Below are 19,781 nucleotides of genomic sequence, written 5' to 3'. Positions count from 1 at the left end.
GCCTTGGTGACTCAAACAGTTTGGCCTTCTAGCTAGAAATGGGATCTGCAACAGGGGATGGCCCATTTAAAAACTGACCTATTTAAAACCCATGAGCGCCAAAAAAACACGGGGTCAATTTGATTTGAGTCTCCTCTTCTGTGTAAGACTGGAACCTGAAAGCTAAATTGGTCAGGGACGGACAGGGTTGTAACCGAAGCTACGAATATTTATTGAACTCTTGCTCGGTGAAAGAAAAGAAAATCTCAAGGCTCGAGGGTAGTGGGGGGGTGGTGATGGGAAGACACAAAATAAGGTGTAGATGTGAAGTCAGGAGGGGTATATTTTGGGTGTCACGATCTTCGCTCTCCAGAGTGTTGGGAGGCTTCGTGCGTTCCGTGAGAGCCAGCTTTGGCGGCTCGGACCTGCTGGCCTGCCTCTGCTCCCGTCTTGTGCCACGGCTGTGGACGCGGTGGTAAAGGTGGCTGTGGGTCAGGGAGAAGGCCAGTGGCTCTTCCCAAGCTGGAGATGCTCTAAGTGCATTATTCCACTTAATCCAGCTCTAGGTGACGGGCACTATTGTCACTGGAGGAAGCGGAAGCTCAGGGGAGGTGAGATGAGCTAGCAAGTGGAGAATGTGGACTTGAGCCAAGGCTGTCTGACTCCAGAGCCTCCTTCTGTCCACCTCTCCATGTTGCCTCCGGAAGTGCTGGAAAAATAAAGAGCTGTTCTCACTTGAGCTTCCTTCTCTCTGCTTCTGGCCTTCCAAGGGCTCTGTTGTAGGCCTAAGCTGCCCATTTAAATCAGGGCCCCCTGACCGTGGGCATGTGACCCATGCAGTCACACAGGGCCGTGGGCTTTGAAGGGCCCTCCCTCGGGTTTCATGCACCGCTGTTGCTGTTTTGGAATTCTTAACGATTTTTGAGCAGTGGGCCTTACATGTTCATTTTGAACTAAAGCCTTGCCAATTAACACAGCCAGTCCTGGCTTTGATACAGCTCATCCCCTTTCTGGGTTTTTCTGGGTCCCTCCTGTCTTGAGCATGCCTGTCCTCTCTGGGGAGGAGGCATTTGAAGAATGCACTCCATCCCACCCTCGAGCCTGCTACCTGGCACACTGCTCCAGTAGCTGTTTACCAGCCATCGGCCTCCTCCTCGCCGTCACCACACCTCTGGCTGGCAGGGACCCCCAACTGTGGCTCACCACCGCCTCTGAGTCCCCTCAGCATTTACCCAGGTGAACCGTGTCCTAGGAACACCCTTTACGGAGGGAGGGGCCTCCTCTAGGCAAGAGGTCAGTGTACCAAGCTCTGGGTCAGGGCAGGAGGAGTGTGTGCAATTGGCCTGCCTCCTGGGGGACACAAGACACCCTGCAAAACATTGTTTATAAGAGGTCAGGTTCCTTCAGTCTCTGTGGGGCCAGTGACACTGTAAGTTTCACGATGGTTTGACTCACTCTGTATGCCCGGCACCTAGTAGTGTGCCTGGCACGATAACCAGGACATTTGTTAAGCAGTTGCTCCGGTGTCCGCTCCCCGCTAGGCTGATTACGAGGAAGGACAGTCCCTGACCTCTAGGAGGATCGGATGCTTAATACACGATTAAATGATTCATGTGGCAGCTGCCCTCAGTGCCCTGGGATGCTCAGAGCTGGGTGGGGGAGGCTTCCCGGGGAGCGGGGCCTGAACTCCATTTGTGGTGCAGGGGTAAGACGTGGGGAGGGGTGGAGAGGGGAGGGCCGGTCCTCCTTAGGTCAGTTTAGGAACTCGGAGCACCCTCCCCCCACAAGCGGCAGGAAGCCAGGAGGAATGTTTCTTAGGCTGGAGTTTGCACTTTGTAGGTTAAACAGATACCGTCCTCCCCCTTCCACAGAGGCAGAGCCTCAGACCTCGGGGACAGAGTCAGGGTCATCAGCCAGCCGGGTCCTTGGCCTGTTCCAGTCTTCCAGTGTCCCCGCTGTCACAGAGACCCCTCTTTGGAGGCAGAAACAGACTCGGAGTGACTTAGATGATGACCGTGACCAGGACTGCAGTGTAGAGAATAGAGAGGAAATGATCAAATTTGAGAGAGCTGTGAAGACAAGATTTCACAGTTTTGAAACAAGCAACGGGTTGTTCCTCAGAGGAATAATGTGTTTGTGTTTATCACGGACGTTTCAGCTCCCATTGGTGAGAAATGATTGCTGTGTCCTTGCTCTGGGGACAAGTTTTTCAGGAAATGCTGGAGCCGGACAGTCTGATTTCTTGGGAAGCTTCACTGCCCACCCACCCCCACCCCGACCTCTCGTGGGGGCCGAGGATGACCGTGCAGAGTCCTCGCAGGGCTGACACCTGAGGAGCGAAAGCAAAGAGTCCTGTGTCGTTCCATCCATGGGTGTTTGAAAAGCTTCTGACACCAGCGGAGTAAGCTAGTTGTTGGGCTAGAGAGAGAGTAACCACATTCAGATATTTTTAAAGGGCCAGTGGAGTTGGGAGAGAATCGAAACCCAAAGTACAAATTTTCAGTTTAATTTTAACTTTGCACTTAGCTCACACCCAGGATTTGGCACAGGGACGTGGACCTTAATTTTTTTTTTTCCTTTTTTTTCTTTCTTTTTTAAGCAGAACACACCCTGGATGTAAAAGGGGATACGCTCTTTGCCTGGAATGGCTTGGAGTGGCGGCCGCCACACAGACAGGAGGAAGTGGGTTGGAATAGGAGCAGGAGTTCAGAGTGGCTTTGGGGAGCGTTGGGCTGGTTGGAGGTTTGGAAACATGTGAGCCTGTCCGGAACTCTAGGAACAGGTGGCCCTCCCCGGAGGCCGGGGGACCCAGAGGGTACATGTAACGACTCCAGGCCGCCTGTTGGGCTGGTATCTTTGTTTTTTCCTATTTGGTCCATTCCAGACACTTCGTAGGCAGCCTACCTGCCATCTCCAGAGTGACAGTCCCTCCCCAAAGCATCCCCTGCATGGTTTGGGCTTTCTGATGATATCAGCAGCCTCCAGGCCTAAACCTCGACCCCCCCACCTCCCATCTCTTTGGTCTCTTGCCCCACACACTGCTGAAACCCCCTGGCAGGAAGGAAGTGCAGAACCCCATTGAGGTCCCTAAGGCTCCACAGACCTGACCTGTGAGGGCCACCTGCTGGCGCTCCAAACAGCGCAGGCTCCCCCAAGTGGCTGGGGCGTGACCTCTTCCTACTTGGCAGGAGCAGGGTCCCAGGTCTCCCAGCCCCTCTCCGCATCCTTGCTCCCTAATAGCAGTGTCCTCTGGAGGAGGGCCGACTTGAGTTTGTTTTGTTTAACCGAGGAAGTGTAACCAGGCTAGGGACCGCCGGGATGGCCCCCACCCTGCTGGTGGAACCATGAGAAAGAGGGGTGTCAGGGGAGCTCGTAGGGTTGCGTTGGGTCTGGGAGAGCCTGCGGCTTACATTTGGGAACGTCTGAGAAGCTATCAGGAGCCAACACCGACCAGCTGGGTCCACTAGGCACCATCCTGTTCCATTCCTGGGACTTCAGGATTGGTGGTTCTGAGGTGGCTGTCACGTGGGAGGCACCCCCCTACCCCCGGGGAGCCCTAGTGAGGATTAAGCAAGCTGGTGCAGGCAAAGCATGTCGAGGGTGCCTGTGAGGGCTCAGGAAAGATCCGCCCGTTACTATTAATAAATACGTTAGTGGTAGTGGCTTGTGTATTGTCCCCGAGAGGAACGGCCCCCAGTTGGTGGTGGTGCTGAGACTGGGACCCTGGGTCGGGCCGTAGAATTCCCAGGCAGCATCGTGCTTCTCTAGAAAAGAGGCCAACTTCCAGGAGGAGTTCCCCTGACTCCCAGCACCACCTCCCCCATCTCGAAGACCTTCTTTTCCTTGGCTGATGGCCGGAAGAGGAGAAGCCCTTGACCCGTCTGGAAAAACCTCATGTCTGAAATCTTTGAGGCTGGACTGGAATCCCCCCTATTTGTCTTTTCTCTGGTGGAGCTTCAAGAATTCCCGGCGCCTTCTGAAGACCACGGGCCCTGGGGCTCCAGTGTTAGGAGCCACCAGAGGAGGTGGTCCTCCCTCCCCCGGACGGCAGCTCTCCTGCCATTTGCCCTGCTGCCCTAAGGCCTGGCTTCCTGGCTCTACGCTGATTTCCTGCCCTGGGGCAGAAGGCCTCGCAGGATTTATTCCCAGGCACTCTTGCCAGTGACCTTGAGAAGGTGGCTTGACCTGGACATCTGGCCTCTCCTGGGGACTGAGGGAGTGGAAAAGGATTTAACTTCTCCCATCCCAGCTCCAAGGGGAAGGCGGGCCTTGGCGGCCAGCGCCTCGGCCCGGAACTGTGAGCTCTGGGAAGGAGCTCCCGCGCCTGGCTTGGCCCCTTCTGGCGCGCTGCCGCTGCCCGGGGCTGAGCACACCACCTCCCTCCACCAGCGAGGAAGAAATCGGGGCAGCCGTGGGGCTCTGCAGCCCAGATGTGCCCCCGCGCTCCTCTGGCCCGCCCCCTGGGCACAGCAGGCCCACTGTGGACTCTGTTTCCCCCAGGCTTCCTGTTGGCCCCAAGAGGCTCAGGAAGGGGGAAGGACCAGAGACTGGCGAGCCGGTCGTCCTAGAGCCAGCAGGAAGCTCTGGGCAAATTGCCGTGCTTATCCAGGAGAAGAAAAGGCTCCAAGTGGCTGGAATGACCCTTTGGACAATGTGGGAATGTGGGACTGCTGTGGAGAAGAACTAGCCATACTGTCTGACCCATCGGTGACAATAACCTGTGGGTGGAAGTCCCAGGGAGGCAGCCTACCATTGAGGCATGCTTCTTGGGGGCTGCAGGAAGCGGGCAGGTGGGGATGTTGTGTCAAGCACCTGGTGCCGCCAGGAGGAGTCACCCGTATGGTGCCTGCCAGCCCTGAGTGACCAGGGAGCAACCAGACTGCTGGGGCAGCAGTGGGTAACCAGGGGCATCTGCCTAGTGGGCAGGACACCCTGGCCTCCTTTGCTGACTCTCCAGGGTCATTCAGGCCCGAGACTCGATTACCCTCCTCGGCTTGTCTCCCCCTGTACGGGAGCCTGGATCACCTTCAGCCACACCGACCTTTTAGCAACCTAAGGAGAAGTAGCTTTTTATCAGTCTTTCTACAGTCTTGGAAATACAGGATTTGAACCCAAATGGGGGTAAGAGGAGAAACAAGGAGAATCTAAGAACTCTAGCAGCAAAATTGCCTCCAGGCAGTTTGAAAGAAGAGACAGGCAGGGTCACAGAGGTGCTTCCAAAGACCAACTTTTGTACTTTGACGGCCTCAGTGTGTCACTATGGGGCCATCCTCCATTTGTGGGGTTTCATTTTTTTCCCTTCACGTCTAACTCAGGACCCTATGAAGAGCAGGGTCTAGAGAAACTCCCCTTGATATGGTAACTGTAAGTAGTAAGTATTTATGCTTAAAATGAGGAAAATGAAAACTCAGTCCCTCGTTCTCACCAGCCGCGTTGCAGGTGCTCAGTGGCCACGCTTGGCCAGTGGCTCCTCTCATGGACTCAGCAGGTGTCCATCGTTGTGGGAAGTTCTATTGCACAAGGTTGTGTACAGAATGGAGAATGGGGGGCTCCCTAGTCTGGTGACCATGGTGATGAGCACCAGACCTGGTGGGCAGGCTCTGGCTGGTGAGCCTGTGACAAGAGGTGTCCTGGTGTCTTGGGACCCATCCGCACGCAGAGTCACAGACATGCAGAGGCAGAAAGGAAGGTGGGGCCCGAGGATGGGAAGTAAGGTAGCAGGTCAGGCTGCGGCCACATGGGCATGGGGTTGGAGGGATCTGATGGTGTGGCTGGTGCTGGCGGGAAGCTGGGGACCGTGGTGGCTTATTTTTTAACGGCAGTTTTGGAGAATGAGCCTGCGGGGCCTTGCCCACAGCAGCAGGGCTTGTGGAGTTTGTCACCTGCAGTCTGGCCCAGGCTCCTGTCCCAAGTGTGTGCCGCCGCCCGTCCCCTCCCCGCCGCGATCCTCAGTCGGTGGTGCCATGCTCCCAAAGAGGCAGAGCAAATGTTGCCTCTAGTACGCGACGGACGGCCTTTTGGGCCTGTCTCTTGGTCCTCCCGAGGGGGCCGACCCCCTCCCCAGCCTCAGCCCCCAGTCTGCGCCTCCGTTCACATTGGGCCTTCCTTTCCAGGTGAAAGAGCTTGTCCTGGACAACTGCCGGTCGATTGAAGGCAAAATCGAAGGCCTCACAGATGAATTTGAGGAACTGGAGTTCTTAAGTACAATCAACGTAGGCCTCACCTCAGTCGCAAACTTACCAAAGTTAAACAAACTTAAGAAGGTAAAATGGGTGGAGGAGTCTGTGTGCGTGGGGAGGAGGGGGTCGTTACTTTGTGATGAGGGAGCTTCCCTGGAGGTGAAGCCAGGCGAGCACCGACTCGCCTTCTGCCCAGGGCCAGCGCGCTGGGCCCTCAGACGTCATTATAAGAGCTCTTTCTGCTTTTCCCCCTCCCTGCCCCGTTCAGCTTGAACTAAGCGATAACAGAATCTCAGGGGGCCTGGAAGTATTGGCAGAAAAGTGTCCGAACCTCACGCATCTAAATTTAAGTGGCAACAAAATTAAAGACCTCAGCACAATAGAGCCACTGGTGAGTCACTTGGGTCTTTCCCTCTGCATGGGATGGGAGGGGGGAGGGACTGGTATCAGGGAATACTACTCTTAGGTTTGTAGAATGAGTTTTTTTTTTTCTTTCCCACTTATCTTACTTTATTGGGCTCCCATTACGTGCCATGAGATCGAGTTGGAGCTACTGTTTCTGCTTTGTCCATAGAGAAGTGGAAGCCTAGAGACGTTCAGTGGTTTGAGCAAGGTCACACAGCCAGAGTGGGCAGTCGGGGGCAAGGGCGGGGGGTCAGACCCTTGCCTCAACTTCTGGTGGCGTGCTTTTCTTCTTCCACTTTCTGCTCAGCTTCAGAAACCTGAGCTGTCATTTCTTAGAGCCTGATTCCTTGGCCCTTGTTGGGGAGGGAGGAGCCATCCAGGAGTGAAGCTGCCCCTGGAGTTTGCCACCTATTTTCCTCCTTGGATAGCCGGCCTTCCTGTAAGGGGCACGCAGGAAGAGTGGCTGACCCCTGGTCTCCAGGCCTTGCAGTGATGGTGACCAGGGCCTCATCTCCATACGGCTGCACGTACCCCACACTTTGTGGATTGTCTCACCAGCAAGGAACAGGGCATGGTCAGAACAGCAATTTCTGTATTACCTGGGATCTGATGGATTGTGTTCCCTTGATTTGAGCTATGTCATCGATTAATAGCTTTCTCGAAATACAGAAATACCGTCACCTGAAATAAGCACATTTGCCATAAGAACCCTCCCAGAGGATCACGCACCTTAGGATTGGGGGAAGGTCATAAGGATATTTTGCCAAGTTTGCCACATTTCCCATTTTTTAAGTTTATGGAGGAGAGGTTGGGGCATCCCTCAATTTGGGTTTGTAGGTTCTCGTCCAAGAAGCACCCCTTGCCCTCTCTGGCCGCTGGAGAGGCAGATTGATGGGCAGGGCGGCAGAACCAGACGTTGGCCCTGCTTTCTTGAGCTCAGACTTCTCCCCTCTATGGCCTGGAGTCAACTATGAGATATATTTCCCGTAGATCTTCTTTTCAGGTCTTCCGCTGACCTCCTAGGGCAAAGCAAAACTATTTTGATCTACCTGGAAGCCTTGATTTTATGATTTCATAAGAAAATCTTTGAAGTTCAGTATATGTGTATTTTGGGAGGCAGGTATGGAGACCAAGTGTATATAAATCATTCTGATTCGGTTACCGTTAAAGGTCAGACCTAGACACACACACACACACACACACACACCCTGCTGCCCAGGCCACAGGTGCTTTTGTATTTTCTCCTTCTGTGGTGACCAGTGTGATGGATGCGCTGTGCTCACCTCCCCAGGACAGGAAGGTGCTGGGCTCACCCACCCAGACCACAGCCCAGACACCTTCCCTGCCCTTGACCTGCTGAGCATGACTTTTCACTCCTGAGATCTTGAGAGCAGCCAAACTGTGATCCCTTCTGCCTTAGCAGGGTTGTGAGGATAAACAGAGCTAACACCTGGTGTGCTGTGTCCATGGCCAGCACCCTCATTGGCATTACTGATAGACCCCCAGGACTTTGCTAGCTCGTGCCACCTTCTTTGTTCCCCTCTGGCTCCTTAGCCACAGAGGCAGCAGCAGAGCTTCTGGCTGGAGCCCCAGAGGAGCCCAGGTTAATTTGAAGCCAGTCACTGATAGGGCCAGAGCTTACTTGCAGACTAAATGTGTTGGCATTGGATGAGGCTTTAGAGGTAGGCCCTAGAGTCCATCCTCCGTTTTCCAGATGAGGGACCTGAGGCCTACCAGCCAGGGACGGGCCAGAGCAGAGCCGATTCCTCTACCTGTTGTTTGCTCCCTCACTGTTGACTTCGTCTTTCCACTTGCAGAAAAAGTTAGAAAACCTCAAGAGCTTAGACCTTTTCAATTGTGAGGTAACCAACCTGAACGACTACCGAGAAAACGTGTTCAAGCTCCTCCCGCAGCTCACGTATCTCGATGGCTACGACCGGGACGACAAGGAGGCCCCCGACTCGGACGCCGAGGGCTACGTGGAGGGCCTGGATGACGACGAGGAGGACGAGGATGGTGGGTGTGGGGGTGAAGGCGGTGGGGGGGGGGCTGCCAGGTGGCCTCTTCTTTCCGCAGCTGCTTCGGGAACCTCTGTCCCTGATCTTTCTCACGGGGGCTCAAACCCCCCAGAGAAGCACCCTGAGGCTCCCTGATTGCAGTAACTCCTTAAAAGAACATCTAACCGAACTCTCCCATCAGGTTTTTCCTCTTTTTTCCAGAGGCTCCCCCAGAATGAGATCCTACAGTGTCTCTGTGTTGTGGGGAAGAGGGGTGAGCACCTGGAGGAAGGTGGGGTGTGGCCTGAGGGTCCCATTCAGCTGAGTCTCCACTAGTGGAGCTGAGGTTGGGAGCCCCCTGGTGGCTGCAGGCCACAGGACCATGGGACTTGCAGGGTGTGCCCCAGGGGTCCCCCGGAGGTGGAAGAGGCTTGCGGGAGGTGCACTGGGCACCCTGGCAGTACAGGGGGGTGAGGGTGAGCCAGCAGGGCCTACAGGGAGGAAGGAAGGAAGAAAGGGAAGGACCACCTCCCACTGTCCCCTTCCTGTGCACCAGCACAGTGCAGCTTCCCTCAGGTCTTCATGGCCACAGGAACGGTGAGAGTTGAGACATCTGGCCCATGCATTCAGGCAGCAGATTTCTTGTTTTTCCTTCTTAGGTCAGAGTATTTTGCAAGATAGTCACCTACCCGTTTGCTTTAGTTTATTCTATCTTGTGTAGCAGGCCCCAGGGCCTGAGTCCAGAGACCCGGTTTCTAGGCCCACCTCCGTGGCTGACTTGATGTGTGACCTTGAAACAAGTCCCCTCTCCCCTCAAGGACTCGGATCTTTGCCTCTAAAGCAAGGAGTCTGGCTAGATGCTGTTTGCAAAGAAATCAACCTCTTGGCTTTTGTAAGCCCTGTAACTTCTTCCTCTGATCCAGCAGTGTCTCTGTGATCTCAGCCTCTACATGGGATCTTTTGTTTTTGTAAAACTTGGGAGGAGGACTTATCTTTGGATTGCTTTAGGATGTGTTGAGTCACATTGGAGCATCCAGGCTTTGAGCCTGGGTGGCTGTGGGAGGGTCCCGGGGCCCCACAGAAGACCTGAGCCTGGGTTTGTGCTGTGAGGGAGGCCAGCTTACCACCAGTGCCCTTGTCCCCATTTCTGGTGCACAGAAGAAGAATATGATGAAGATGCTCAGGTAGTGGAAGACGAGGAGGATGAAGAGGAGGAGGAAGAAGGAGAAGAGGAGGATGTGAGCGGAGAAGAGGAGGTAAGAGGCACCATCTCCCCAGAGTCCCCCTTACTTAATGCCTATGAGTCGGTCCCACTCTGTGCCTCAGTCAGTGATCAATCTTTGGCAGCCCAGAAACCCCGGGTGGGGAAATGAGACTGTTTTAGGGCCTTTTATCGGACTGCCGGAGGGAATCAAGACTTGCAGCCTGTCCTGGGAGGGCAGGAGGGAGAGGATCCTGGAGGCAGGGCACACAAGTCCCGTGTAATAAGCCTAGCCCTTGTTTCTACCAGAGAGTAAGTTCCTAGGGAATCCACATCCCTATTTTCTGCCTTTTTGCATTCCTATGTTAATTCAGATATTTACTGAGCGCTTAGAGTTTGCTAGGGAAAACTGAAGACTACTTTGAACTCATGGGTGGTTGGGTAAGACCCAGCTGGCTGCAGATCAGAGTGACAAGGGTCCTTAGCACACATGGCAGTAGTACTATTATCCTAACACCTTCACTGGCTCCCAGTTTCTTAAAAAGGTCTGCATGTCTATGAGGGGGTAGATCCCAGTTCTATCACTTGCTAGCTGTGTGTCCCTGGACAAATACTTAACCTTTCTGAGCCTATTTCTTTGTCTGTAAAATAAGTATTGTTTTATATCTGGGTTATTAATAGGGATCAACTTGGTGGATTCTTGAGAATGTAATTCCTAAGTTACAATTGAGGACAGTTTTTGATCACTTAGTATTTTAGGCTTTCACACCCTTCAAGGTTCATGGCTCTGTGTGCTGGGTTTTGAGTTTGGATGATCCTCTCTATACCAGAGTCATTTTCTATAACTTGTTTGGAATTCTTAATCAGCTCTTCCTAATTACAAAAGTCAGACCTGGAAAGGCTTAAAATGACAACAGCACGGACAAGGTACCTGCTTTTCCTTCCTGACTTCCTGTCTCCATCCTTTAAGGGTGCAGACAGCTGCCTGTCACACAGACCCACGTGGGCAGGATCTCCGGCCCACCCCAAGCTGGGGAGAAACAGGTCGAGACGAACAGAAAAATCCAGTGGGATCAGCCTGGTTCCTGCCTAGTTCAGCTGCTGGGTTTCCCTTCTCCCTAAGTGCAGGCTGGTACTAGGCTCAACTCTGAAGAATACTGCGAGTATTTTAAAAATAAAGAGTTAGAAAAATAGGTCCTCCTAGGACAGGGCAGTAAGTCATGTTGGCTAATGGATTTTTCATCTTGCACTTCCCGTCAGAGGAGCCACAGCATGCAGGGGTTTTTTTTTTTTTTGTTTTTTGCCCTTTTTTTTTTTTTTGTAATCTCATTGACCATCTGCAGAGTTCCAGCTTCCAGTGAAGGAGAGCTTATACACAGACCGAAAAAAAAAAAAAAAAAAGAAGTCTTAGCAAACAGACTGAAAAAACTATTTGGTAACATTATAAAAGGATATTTCCCTTGACAAAAAGGAGTCTATCACCAAGTTCTTTTTAAACAATGGGTTGGTTGCCTGACGCTTTAGGAACGGTGTTAACATGCAGAGATTTAGCTAGCACAGGACTTCAGAAACAGCATGAAGCAGGAGTCCTGGGTTGAGAGTGAATTCTTGCACCTTGCTGGGATCTCAAGTCTGGGAATGATGTCTTTAGGGGAAGTCTTCATCTTCCCCTCCAAGTGATCCAAGTGTGCGAAGTGTAGACGGACTGGGTGGAGTGAGGTTGGACTTGCCCACAGAATCTGGATGTGCTAAAACCAGGGTCCTCCCTTAAAGCCAAAACCATTTGGAAGACAAAGGAAAAAGGCTGGCTGGCTTTGCACGACAGTCAGCTTGGGGAGTGTTTTCTCCAGAGAGCACACAGATGGGAAAGCTTGCCTGAGTTACAGGGACTTTGGGTCGAAAAATCTGAACCTGGTTTAGAACCTGCCAGCCCCCAGACACAGCCTGCAGATCCTATGTGTGATGTGGGTATTTCCTGGAGAAGGGGTTTGAGGCTTTCTCAGATTCTTAAAGGGATCCTTGATGCAAAAGAACCTCTGCTTGGCATCCCGAGGTGGCAGGTTCTTGTCGGGGCTCTGGGAAGTAGGGCGGCCCCCATCTTTTTGATCCAACTGTCTGGGGAAGGGGCTTTGTCAGCATGCCCTGGGCCGGGGAGGGGCACTCCTAATGTCTGGTGTCCATCTTCTCTCCTAGGAGGATGAAGAGGGTTATAACGACGGGGAAGTAGACGATGAGGAAGATGAAGAAGATGTTGGTGGTATGGCGGCATTTTTACTCTCCGCTGGTAGCAGCCTGGTGCCCTCAGTTGGCGGTAGATGGCCAGGCCCCAGGGACCCGACTGGGGGCAGACTGCACCTGTGCAAGGTCCACCCCCTGTGCCTCCCTGGCTTCACAGATTTCCCAGGGTTGGCAAAGCTTCCCAGACGCGTGGTCCCATGGGTTCCGGGCAGGTGGGGTGAGTTAGAGGCAGGATCAGCGCCTTAGCCTAAACACCTTTTCCTTACTCTTCCAGAAGAAGAAAGGGGTCAGAAGCGAAAACGAGAACCTGAAGATGAGGGAGAAGACGATGACTAAGTGGAATAACCCTATTTTGAAAAATTCCTATTGTGATTTGACTGTTTTTACCCATTACCCCCCCCTGAAATCCCGCCCCCCGAAACTTATTTTTTCTGATTGTAACGTTGCTGTGGGAACGAGAGGGGAAAAGTGTACTGGGGGTTGTGGGGGGAGGGAGGGCGGGAGGGGGTGGAATAAAATACTATTTTTACTGCCACTCTTTATTTTTTCCCCCTACTTTTTCTTTGTGTCTGGTTTTGTCCCTGTAAATGCGATAGCTGAGTACACACCAAGTGAGCATTTGTTCCTTACTCTCAAAGAGGACGGTTTAGAGGGCTCTTACAATCTCCTGGTATTTCCCTGAGTCTCTGCAGTTGGTTGGAAGGTCACGGCTGGCCTCCCTTTGGTTTCTCAAGAGCCTGGGAGGGGCTGAGCACCAGCCACATCTTACCTGGCCCCGGTTCCCTTGATTTCTGCATTTCTTGGGCCTGCTCGAGGCATCCAACGCCCTGGTTTGTAAATAGCAACCTCAAGGCGTATTTTGGCACTGGTTGGGGGACATTCCCCGTCTCTCATTTCTTTCCTCCTTCACAGATGGTGGTGGGCTTTGCTCTACGGAGAAGACTCTGATGTCACTCTTAGAGCTGGAGCCAGAGGGCTGAGAACAGCAGGCTTAGGAGTTAATGAGTAAAATGGATTTGGTAATGATAATTAAAAGAGAAGAAGCAAACCCTCAAACTTCAACCTCTTTAAAAGATCAAAAACAACAACCACAACAACAAACTGTCCTATCTTGTTCTGTAAAATATTAGAACGCTTTGTTTTACGAAATGACAAGAGAATCCTTCCACACGTACTTCTGTGCTCAGACCATTTTTACAAACCTGAGCACAGGAGACGCTGCTGCATGTCGGCTGGGTTGTTTTTTTTTTTTTTTTTTTTTTCATACACCCGAGCACGGAAAAACTAACGCAAAATTGTATTTTCTTACCTAGTGGAAATCTGAAATGACTGCAAATTCCTAGTGAATGTACAGGTTTGCTCCCATGTCCCTCTTCTGGATTGCTTTAGAAGTGACGTGTTATTTCCTAGCCCGTGTTTCATCTGTATAAAAGAACATCTGCACCAGTTTTTCTCCTCCCCCTCAGAAGAGCCAAACTTTGAGTTTTATGTCTGTTTGTCATTGATAAATTTCAATAAATCTTTTTATACAATTTTTTTGGGGGTGGCTTCTTTGAGTCCAGCAGGCCATTGATCTTTCTAAGATCTTTCTAAGATGCATTCCAGATAAGCTGCTAGCTGATGGGGGCGGGGAAGCAAGGGGGGGGGGCCCTTGCTTAGCATTGTTATCTGATAAAATAGCTTCTTTTCAGGGTAGGTAACCTGACACCGAGTTTGGATGCTTTGGGTCTCAAAGCAAGGCTCGGTGGTGAGCTGTCTTCATCAAAAGCTTCATCGTCAGCATAAAAACCCAAAAGATGGAAAGATACAGAGTTATTCTAATGCCAGAACTGTCACCAAAAATTTTGTTAGGCCGACTTTGGGGCCTTATTTTGAATTCTCTTTCACAGTTTCCTTGTTCAGACTCTCAAGGAAGAACGCGTGCTCGAAGACCTCAGGAACGCATAAAACAAATCTGTTGCTTTTTTACTCATCGTCATGATGGTAAGAGTTCAAAAGCATGTATCGTCATGCCTCTGAAGAGTTCAAAAGCATGTATCGTCAATGGCTGTGTAGTAGCCCATCAGCTCTCCTGACTCGCCAAGCTCTAACCGCACGGTCAGTTAGACAGACGTTTGGACTGTTTCCCTCTTCTAGCTACAGCAGATGTTCTGTTGTGATACTTTTTGTGGGTTTCTTAGTACAAATGCTTAAAAGTGGGGTGATTGAACCAAAAGTTGACATGTCTAAGGCTAATATGCAAGGAAGGTTCTATGTTTTCCACAAGGGTTATACCAATGTGCTGTGTAATTAATGCATAGACGCATATGTTCATTCTCAGCCCTATAGCCTCGAACCCCACAGCGAGGCCTAGTTCTGTACAATTCCAACAGAATGATGTGCCTCTTGGGAAGAGACTGACACAACCTATCCCCTCAGTGGTGCCCTGGCACCGTGGTCCCTTTCTTTGGCACAGACATCCTCTGGCTCCAGGTATAGGATGGGGAGATGGCCTCTCAGAACCAGTGAAAGATTGTGGGAATGGGGTGAAACGAGGCACTCAGACCTCGCCCAAGATTTTCGGGCTCTGACTCCCTCCATGGAGTCTTTAGGGCTTAGTTGACTCACGTAGATCGGGACACAAATGCTCTAAAATGTCAGGTAAAATGGTTAGCGATGAATGGGTTAGTGCTGATGGGATTAAGGGAAGAGTAGGCAATCTGTACCAATCATACCAAGCTTTCAAAGAAAGGTCTTACTGTGCCCATTTTACAGATGAGGGAAACCAGTCAAAGTGACGGGAGGTAAGAAGAGATGGAGAGAGGATAAAATCCAGGTCTGTTGGGGCTATTTCCATGTCACTGAACTCCGTTATGAATGGCAAGGAAGAAGGAAGCTCAGCCCAAGGCGGTGGAGAGGCAGTAAAAGCCTATCTACCGAACTTGCTATGTGCCAGGTACTGGGTTTTATTTACTGAGCCACCTCATTCATCTTACTGAATCCTCACAGCCACCCTAGGTAAATGCTGTTATCTTTGTTCTATGGGTGGCTCAGAGGGGTTGGCCCAAGGTCATGCAGCCAGAAAAGAGCAAAACCGGTAATAAGCTGAGGGGTGGGCAGGGGGGCGGGGTTTCCAGAACCAGCTTTCTTTGTACACCAGACTGCCAGCAGCCTCCCCACCCTGAGCTGGGACCGCCTATACAGGCCAGCTGTGTTAAAGTAGTTCCTCCCCCTTGCCAATCGGTCCTGGGGGCAGAGCTTTCCAGGCTGAGTGCTAGCAAATAGCGTAGCATGGACCCTTGAGAGGGGAACGGCCCTTAGAAATCACCCAGTCATCCACTGTCCCATTACACCAAAGAAGAAGCCAAAACCTGGGGTGGGGAGGTGGTGAGTGATGTGCCCAAAGTAGCACTGCAAGGCAGTGGCAGGGCCCAGCCTGGACCACAGACTGTTCCTGGGCTTCTGCACCATATCTGCCGCTTCACGGGGTTGCAGGGAGGCTGGCTATGTGGGAAGTAGGGGAGCATCTCCTGGAACAACACAGCCAAGGCTTCGGTGGACAGGATGTAGCAAGTGCCATGGCACATCCATGTGTTCTATGTGGCTGTGGAGTGGATCCTATGTCTTAAATATCCACGGGGGTTTGGCTCCCCCGTTGTGTCTGACATCGATGATGCCTGGAATCGGTGTGCATTTCCTGATAAAGGACCAGTCCCTGGGAAGAGTAACGATGATGATGATGATGCATCTAGATCATGAGCCACTCTGTGTCATGTGCTTTATATCCATTGCCTCCCTTAATCCTGGCACAGAATTCATAGAATCGAAGTTCAAAGAGAAGACAACTAGCCTGGCTCGTAAGTGGCAGGTAAGCCTCAACCCTACGTCCTGCCGGTAGAGACCTTGTTCTTATCCAATGTGTTAAAAGAGGCAGGCAGATGGGGTGGCGGGGGGAGATGAGCAATTTCGTTTTTCTCATTTGCTGACTTGCAAAGGCTGTTTTTATCCTTGTTCAGAAACTCATTGTTCACGGCTGGAAGGATTCCCACAGTGGGTCCCTAATAAGCAGCTTTGCACAATGGTGGCCGAGTCCCTGGACCAGCCCTTGGACAGGCCCCTGTGGCAGGCTGGGCCCCAGGGTGAGTGAGCAGGATCCAAGGAGAGGGCTGGAGATGGTGGCATGGGGGAGAGTGGGTTGGGCTGAATCGAGGCAGGCCGTGGGTATGCCAGCAGGGGAGAGGTGAGAAAGATTCCAACCTGATGGGACATGCAGTAGTCTGCTGACTGACGGTGACAGGAAACTGATGCAGGGGACATCCATGGAGTCAGTCTGGCAGCGACACTACAGGGACCATCAGAGGAACTCAGGTGGATACAGGACCACTCCTTCCCATTCCTGAGGTTCATCTCTGGTTCCTGGGATGACTCAGTCCTGGTCAATCGGTGTATTCCAAACTGACCATAGGGACTGGTACAAGCAAGAGCCTGGAAGCCAAACTGTTTAAATGAAGCTTGGTCCCTGGAATTTGGAAAATGAGAAACTTCCTGTTGTGGGGTTAGGGCTGGGAGGTTGGAGGCCTGGAGTCGTGGAGGCACACACATCCCCTGGAGAGAGCCTCTGGATCATTCCATCTCAGCCTGGAAACATCCTGACCACTAGGATGGAGAGAAGACACCAACATATATTTAAAACTTGTTGTCCGCTGGACATTGTATGTCCTTTTGCTTGTTTCTCATCTGGGAGAGTCCTTCTTATTCCCATTTCAAAGACTGAACACATAGAAGTGCTAGATAAATATTAGCTGCTTGGTGCCAGATGCAACAATAAATGCCTTCTAGAAATCAACCTGGTGCTTTCCCAAATGCCCCTGATAAGAATCCCTGGGGCTTTTCTGACGACCAGGCCTCACCCCCTGGGAATTTTGGTTCAGTCACTCTGGATGGAGGCCTGGGAATGTGTGTGTTAACAAGTACCCAGAGGATTCTCATCACTGGCGACGTTTGGGAAGTGCTGCGTCAAAGTCAGTGCCCACAAGGGCCTGGCGAGGACGGTGTGGCCATCCCCAGTTGAAGTTGAGAAAGTGAGGCTTGAGAACCAGATTAACTAACCTGCCCAAGCTACCACAGGCGCACGATAGAACTGGGATTTGAACCCCAGTCTCCGCCACTTTCACGCTTGTTACAGAAAGAGGGTGATACTAACTACTGTGTAGCTCATAGGTTGTAAGGCGACGGGAAAGATGGGAAAGAATATTGCAAAAGGGAAGGCAAACTGCTATTAAAAAGAGAAGGAGAGGGGCACCTGGCTGGTTCAGTTGGAAGAGCTCACAACTCTTGATGTCTGGGGTCGTGAGTTCGAGCCCCACGGTGGATGTAGAGATCACTAAAAAAATAAACTTAAAAAAAAAAAGAGTGAGATGCCACTTTTATAAAAAGAGGCCCAAACAACCCAAATGCTTTCTGTAACAAGCAGAAAACAAAGTCCTAAAAGCCACTTGGTAGGACACCTGGGTGGTTCAGTTGGTTAAGCGTCTGCCTTTAGCTCAGGTTGTGATCCCAGGGTCCTGGAATCGAGTCCTGCGGCGGGCTCCCTGCTCAGCGGGGAGCCTGATTCTCCCTCTGCCCCTCCCTCCTGCTCATGTGTGCACACTCTCGCTCTCTTAAATAAATGAATAAAATCTTTATAAAAAAATAAATAAAAGCCGCTTGGTAACTAAGATAATCTACAAGGAAGGTTCTTCTTCCCCCTCAAAAAATTTACATACAATAAAATTCACTCTTTGCATCAACTGTCACAGTCAGGGTTCAGTTTATGAAAGATCCTAGTTGTAAAAAAGAAATGGATTTGCGCTCCGGGGGTATCCTCAGTCTTGCTGACCGCCCTCTGAGTGGTGACATGCACGTCCTGGCCCGGGCTCAGGAGTCGGGGGGCCTGGACCCCCCATCCTAGCTCGGCTCCGAGACTAACGGGCTGGGTGATCACGGATGCATGGCCCTTCCGAGCTCTGAGAAGAGCAGTGCGGATTAAGTGACGTCTGACAGCCTCAGTTGAGGGTTTGCTGTGATTGTCTTTCCCTCTTGCCCTGAGGCCCCCAGTCAGGCCTCTGCTGAAAGGGAGGCTTGGTGACCAGCCTGGGTGCCCACAGCGAGGGGCAAGGTGGGAAAAACAGCCTTCCTGGGGAGACAGGTGCACTCTGATGAGGAATTAGCAGAATGAGTCTCTGAGGTCTCGCTGTGTAGACAGATAGCCTGGTCTATGCACACCCACAATTGCCTGGGTAACCCAGCTGAGCCAGTCAGGAAGCTGAGAGAAAACCCATCTGTATGGAGGGCTCGCCGTGTGCCCAGAGCTTGCCATGTGTGATGTCACTTCAACCTCACAGCAAGACTGTCTTTGAGGTGTCCTTCCCGCTTTCCAGATGAAGAGACCAAGGTTCAGAGACATTCTGGAACTTGCTCAGGATCACACAGCCAGGAAGGCCCCAGCCGGTATGAGAACCCATGGCTTCCTGGCCTGGAGGCTGGAGAGGCTTCCTCCGTGCTCAGCCCTGCGTAGCTGCAGCGAGATTCGTCTGTTCCAAATCTTGGTTTGACTAATCTCACACCTTTTCTCAGGAATCTAGCTCTCAGGGCCAGCACGGTCCTCCCACTCTGCTCTGCGGTTCTCCAGACTCCTAAGCCTGTGACAGAACCAGTCTCTCCAGAGTCCCTGGGAACAGATACCTATAACAAAAACAATCTGGACCTCAGGAGCAAGGAGGCTTGATCTCTACCTCTGGGGTGAGGGACACTGGATGTTCTGAAGGAGCAACAGCAGCTCCTTCCAGTCCTCGCAAACATAGGAAGAGGCGACATCTCCAGGGACACCATCCTGGGCGAGAGCCGAGAAGCCCTGGGACCTGGGACAGGCCACCTCTTTGCAGGATCTACATCCCAGAGGCGTCGGGACGTGCAGAGCATGTTTGTGTGTTGACAGGAATGATCCAGGAGAGAAGGAGGTGTTGATGATGTGCATGAAATGCATATCATCCTGGAGGAAGTCAGAGGCAAGGGATCCTGTTTAGCTCTCCGTAAGAGGAAAAGCCACTTCCTCCTCTGTAGCAGGTGAGAAGGGAGAGAAAGGCCTCAGATGCTGGCAGATGGGTAGATTTGGTGGAGCGAAAGTGGCGGGCTTCCTGTCTGCTTTTGGAGGAAATAGGAAGCAAAGTGGTCCGTGGAGTTTGGGGGGTAGAGGGGGGCAAAATGGGAGTGAGGGTTTGAAGAGAGATGAGAAGGCAGGAGAGAGTTGTTTGAGAGGGTGGGGAAACAGCCACCCCTGGGGAAGCCTGGGAGGAGCCCATGCCCACTTACCTGCAATTGGGGACCACGACTTTATTTTTTTTAAAGATTTTATTTATTTATTCATAAGAGACACAGAGAGAGAGGCAGAGACACAGGCAGAGGGAGAAGCAGGCTCCCTGTGGGGAGCCCCATGTAGGACTCCATCCCAGGACCCCAGGATCATGACCTGAGCCAAAGGCAGACGCTCAACCACTGAGCCATCTGGGTGCCCCAGAACCACATGACTGTAAAGGGAGACTAGTCAGCATGGCCCAGTGGCTTGAGTGTCCGCAGTGGGGTGGCAGACAGTTGGGTTTAAATAGCAGGATGATTACACTGAGTAAGGCAGGGGACAGGGAAGACCAGATGTCTGGGAGATTGTCAGGGCAGCCCGGAAAGGAGTTCCAGGTTGGCTAAGGGGGGAAGCCAGTCCTGATTGATAGTGAGGAAGTGGGAGAAGGTCTGTAGACTGGAGAACTGCCA

General features: G+C 52.0%; 1 protein-coding gene across 2 annotated transcripts in view; it reads left to right on the top strand.

The window, feature by feature from the left end:
• The window catches only part of ANP32A (acidic nuclear phosphoprotein 32 family member A), a 37,795-nt gene extending 24,262 nt beyond the window's left edge, over window positions 1–13,533 (top strand). For both annotated transcript variants that reach the window (XM_025472349.3, XM_035708706.2), the window contains exons 2-7: window positions 6,093–6,242; window positions 6,427–6,549; window positions 8,381–8,579; window positions 9,719–9,816; window positions 11,955–12,018; window positions 12,274–13,533. In XM_025472349.3, the coding sequence (XP_025328134.1) occupies window positions 6,093–6,242; window positions 6,427–6,549; window positions 8,381–8,579; window positions 9,719–9,816; window positions 11,955–12,018; window positions 12,274–12,335 (696 nt within the window). In that variant the 3' untranslated portion in view covers window positions 12,336–13,533. The remainder of the gene's footprint in view (window positions 1–6,092; window positions 6,243–6,426; window positions 6,550–8,380; window positions 8,580–9,718; window positions 9,817–11,954; window positions 12,019–12,273) is intronic.
• Window positions 13,534–19,781: the final 6,248 nt, after the last annotated feature.

This window comes from Canis lupus, chromosome 30, assembly GCF_003254725.2.
Source record: "Canis lupus dingo isolate Sandy chromosome 30, ASM325472v2, whole genome shotgun sequence".
In the NCBI taxonomy this organism is placed as follows: Eukaryota; Metazoa; Chordata; class Mammalia; order Carnivora; family Canidae; genus Canis; species Canis lupus.
Note: the sequence above shows the minus strand (reverse complement) of the source record. Positions and strands in the feature narration are given on the sequence as shown.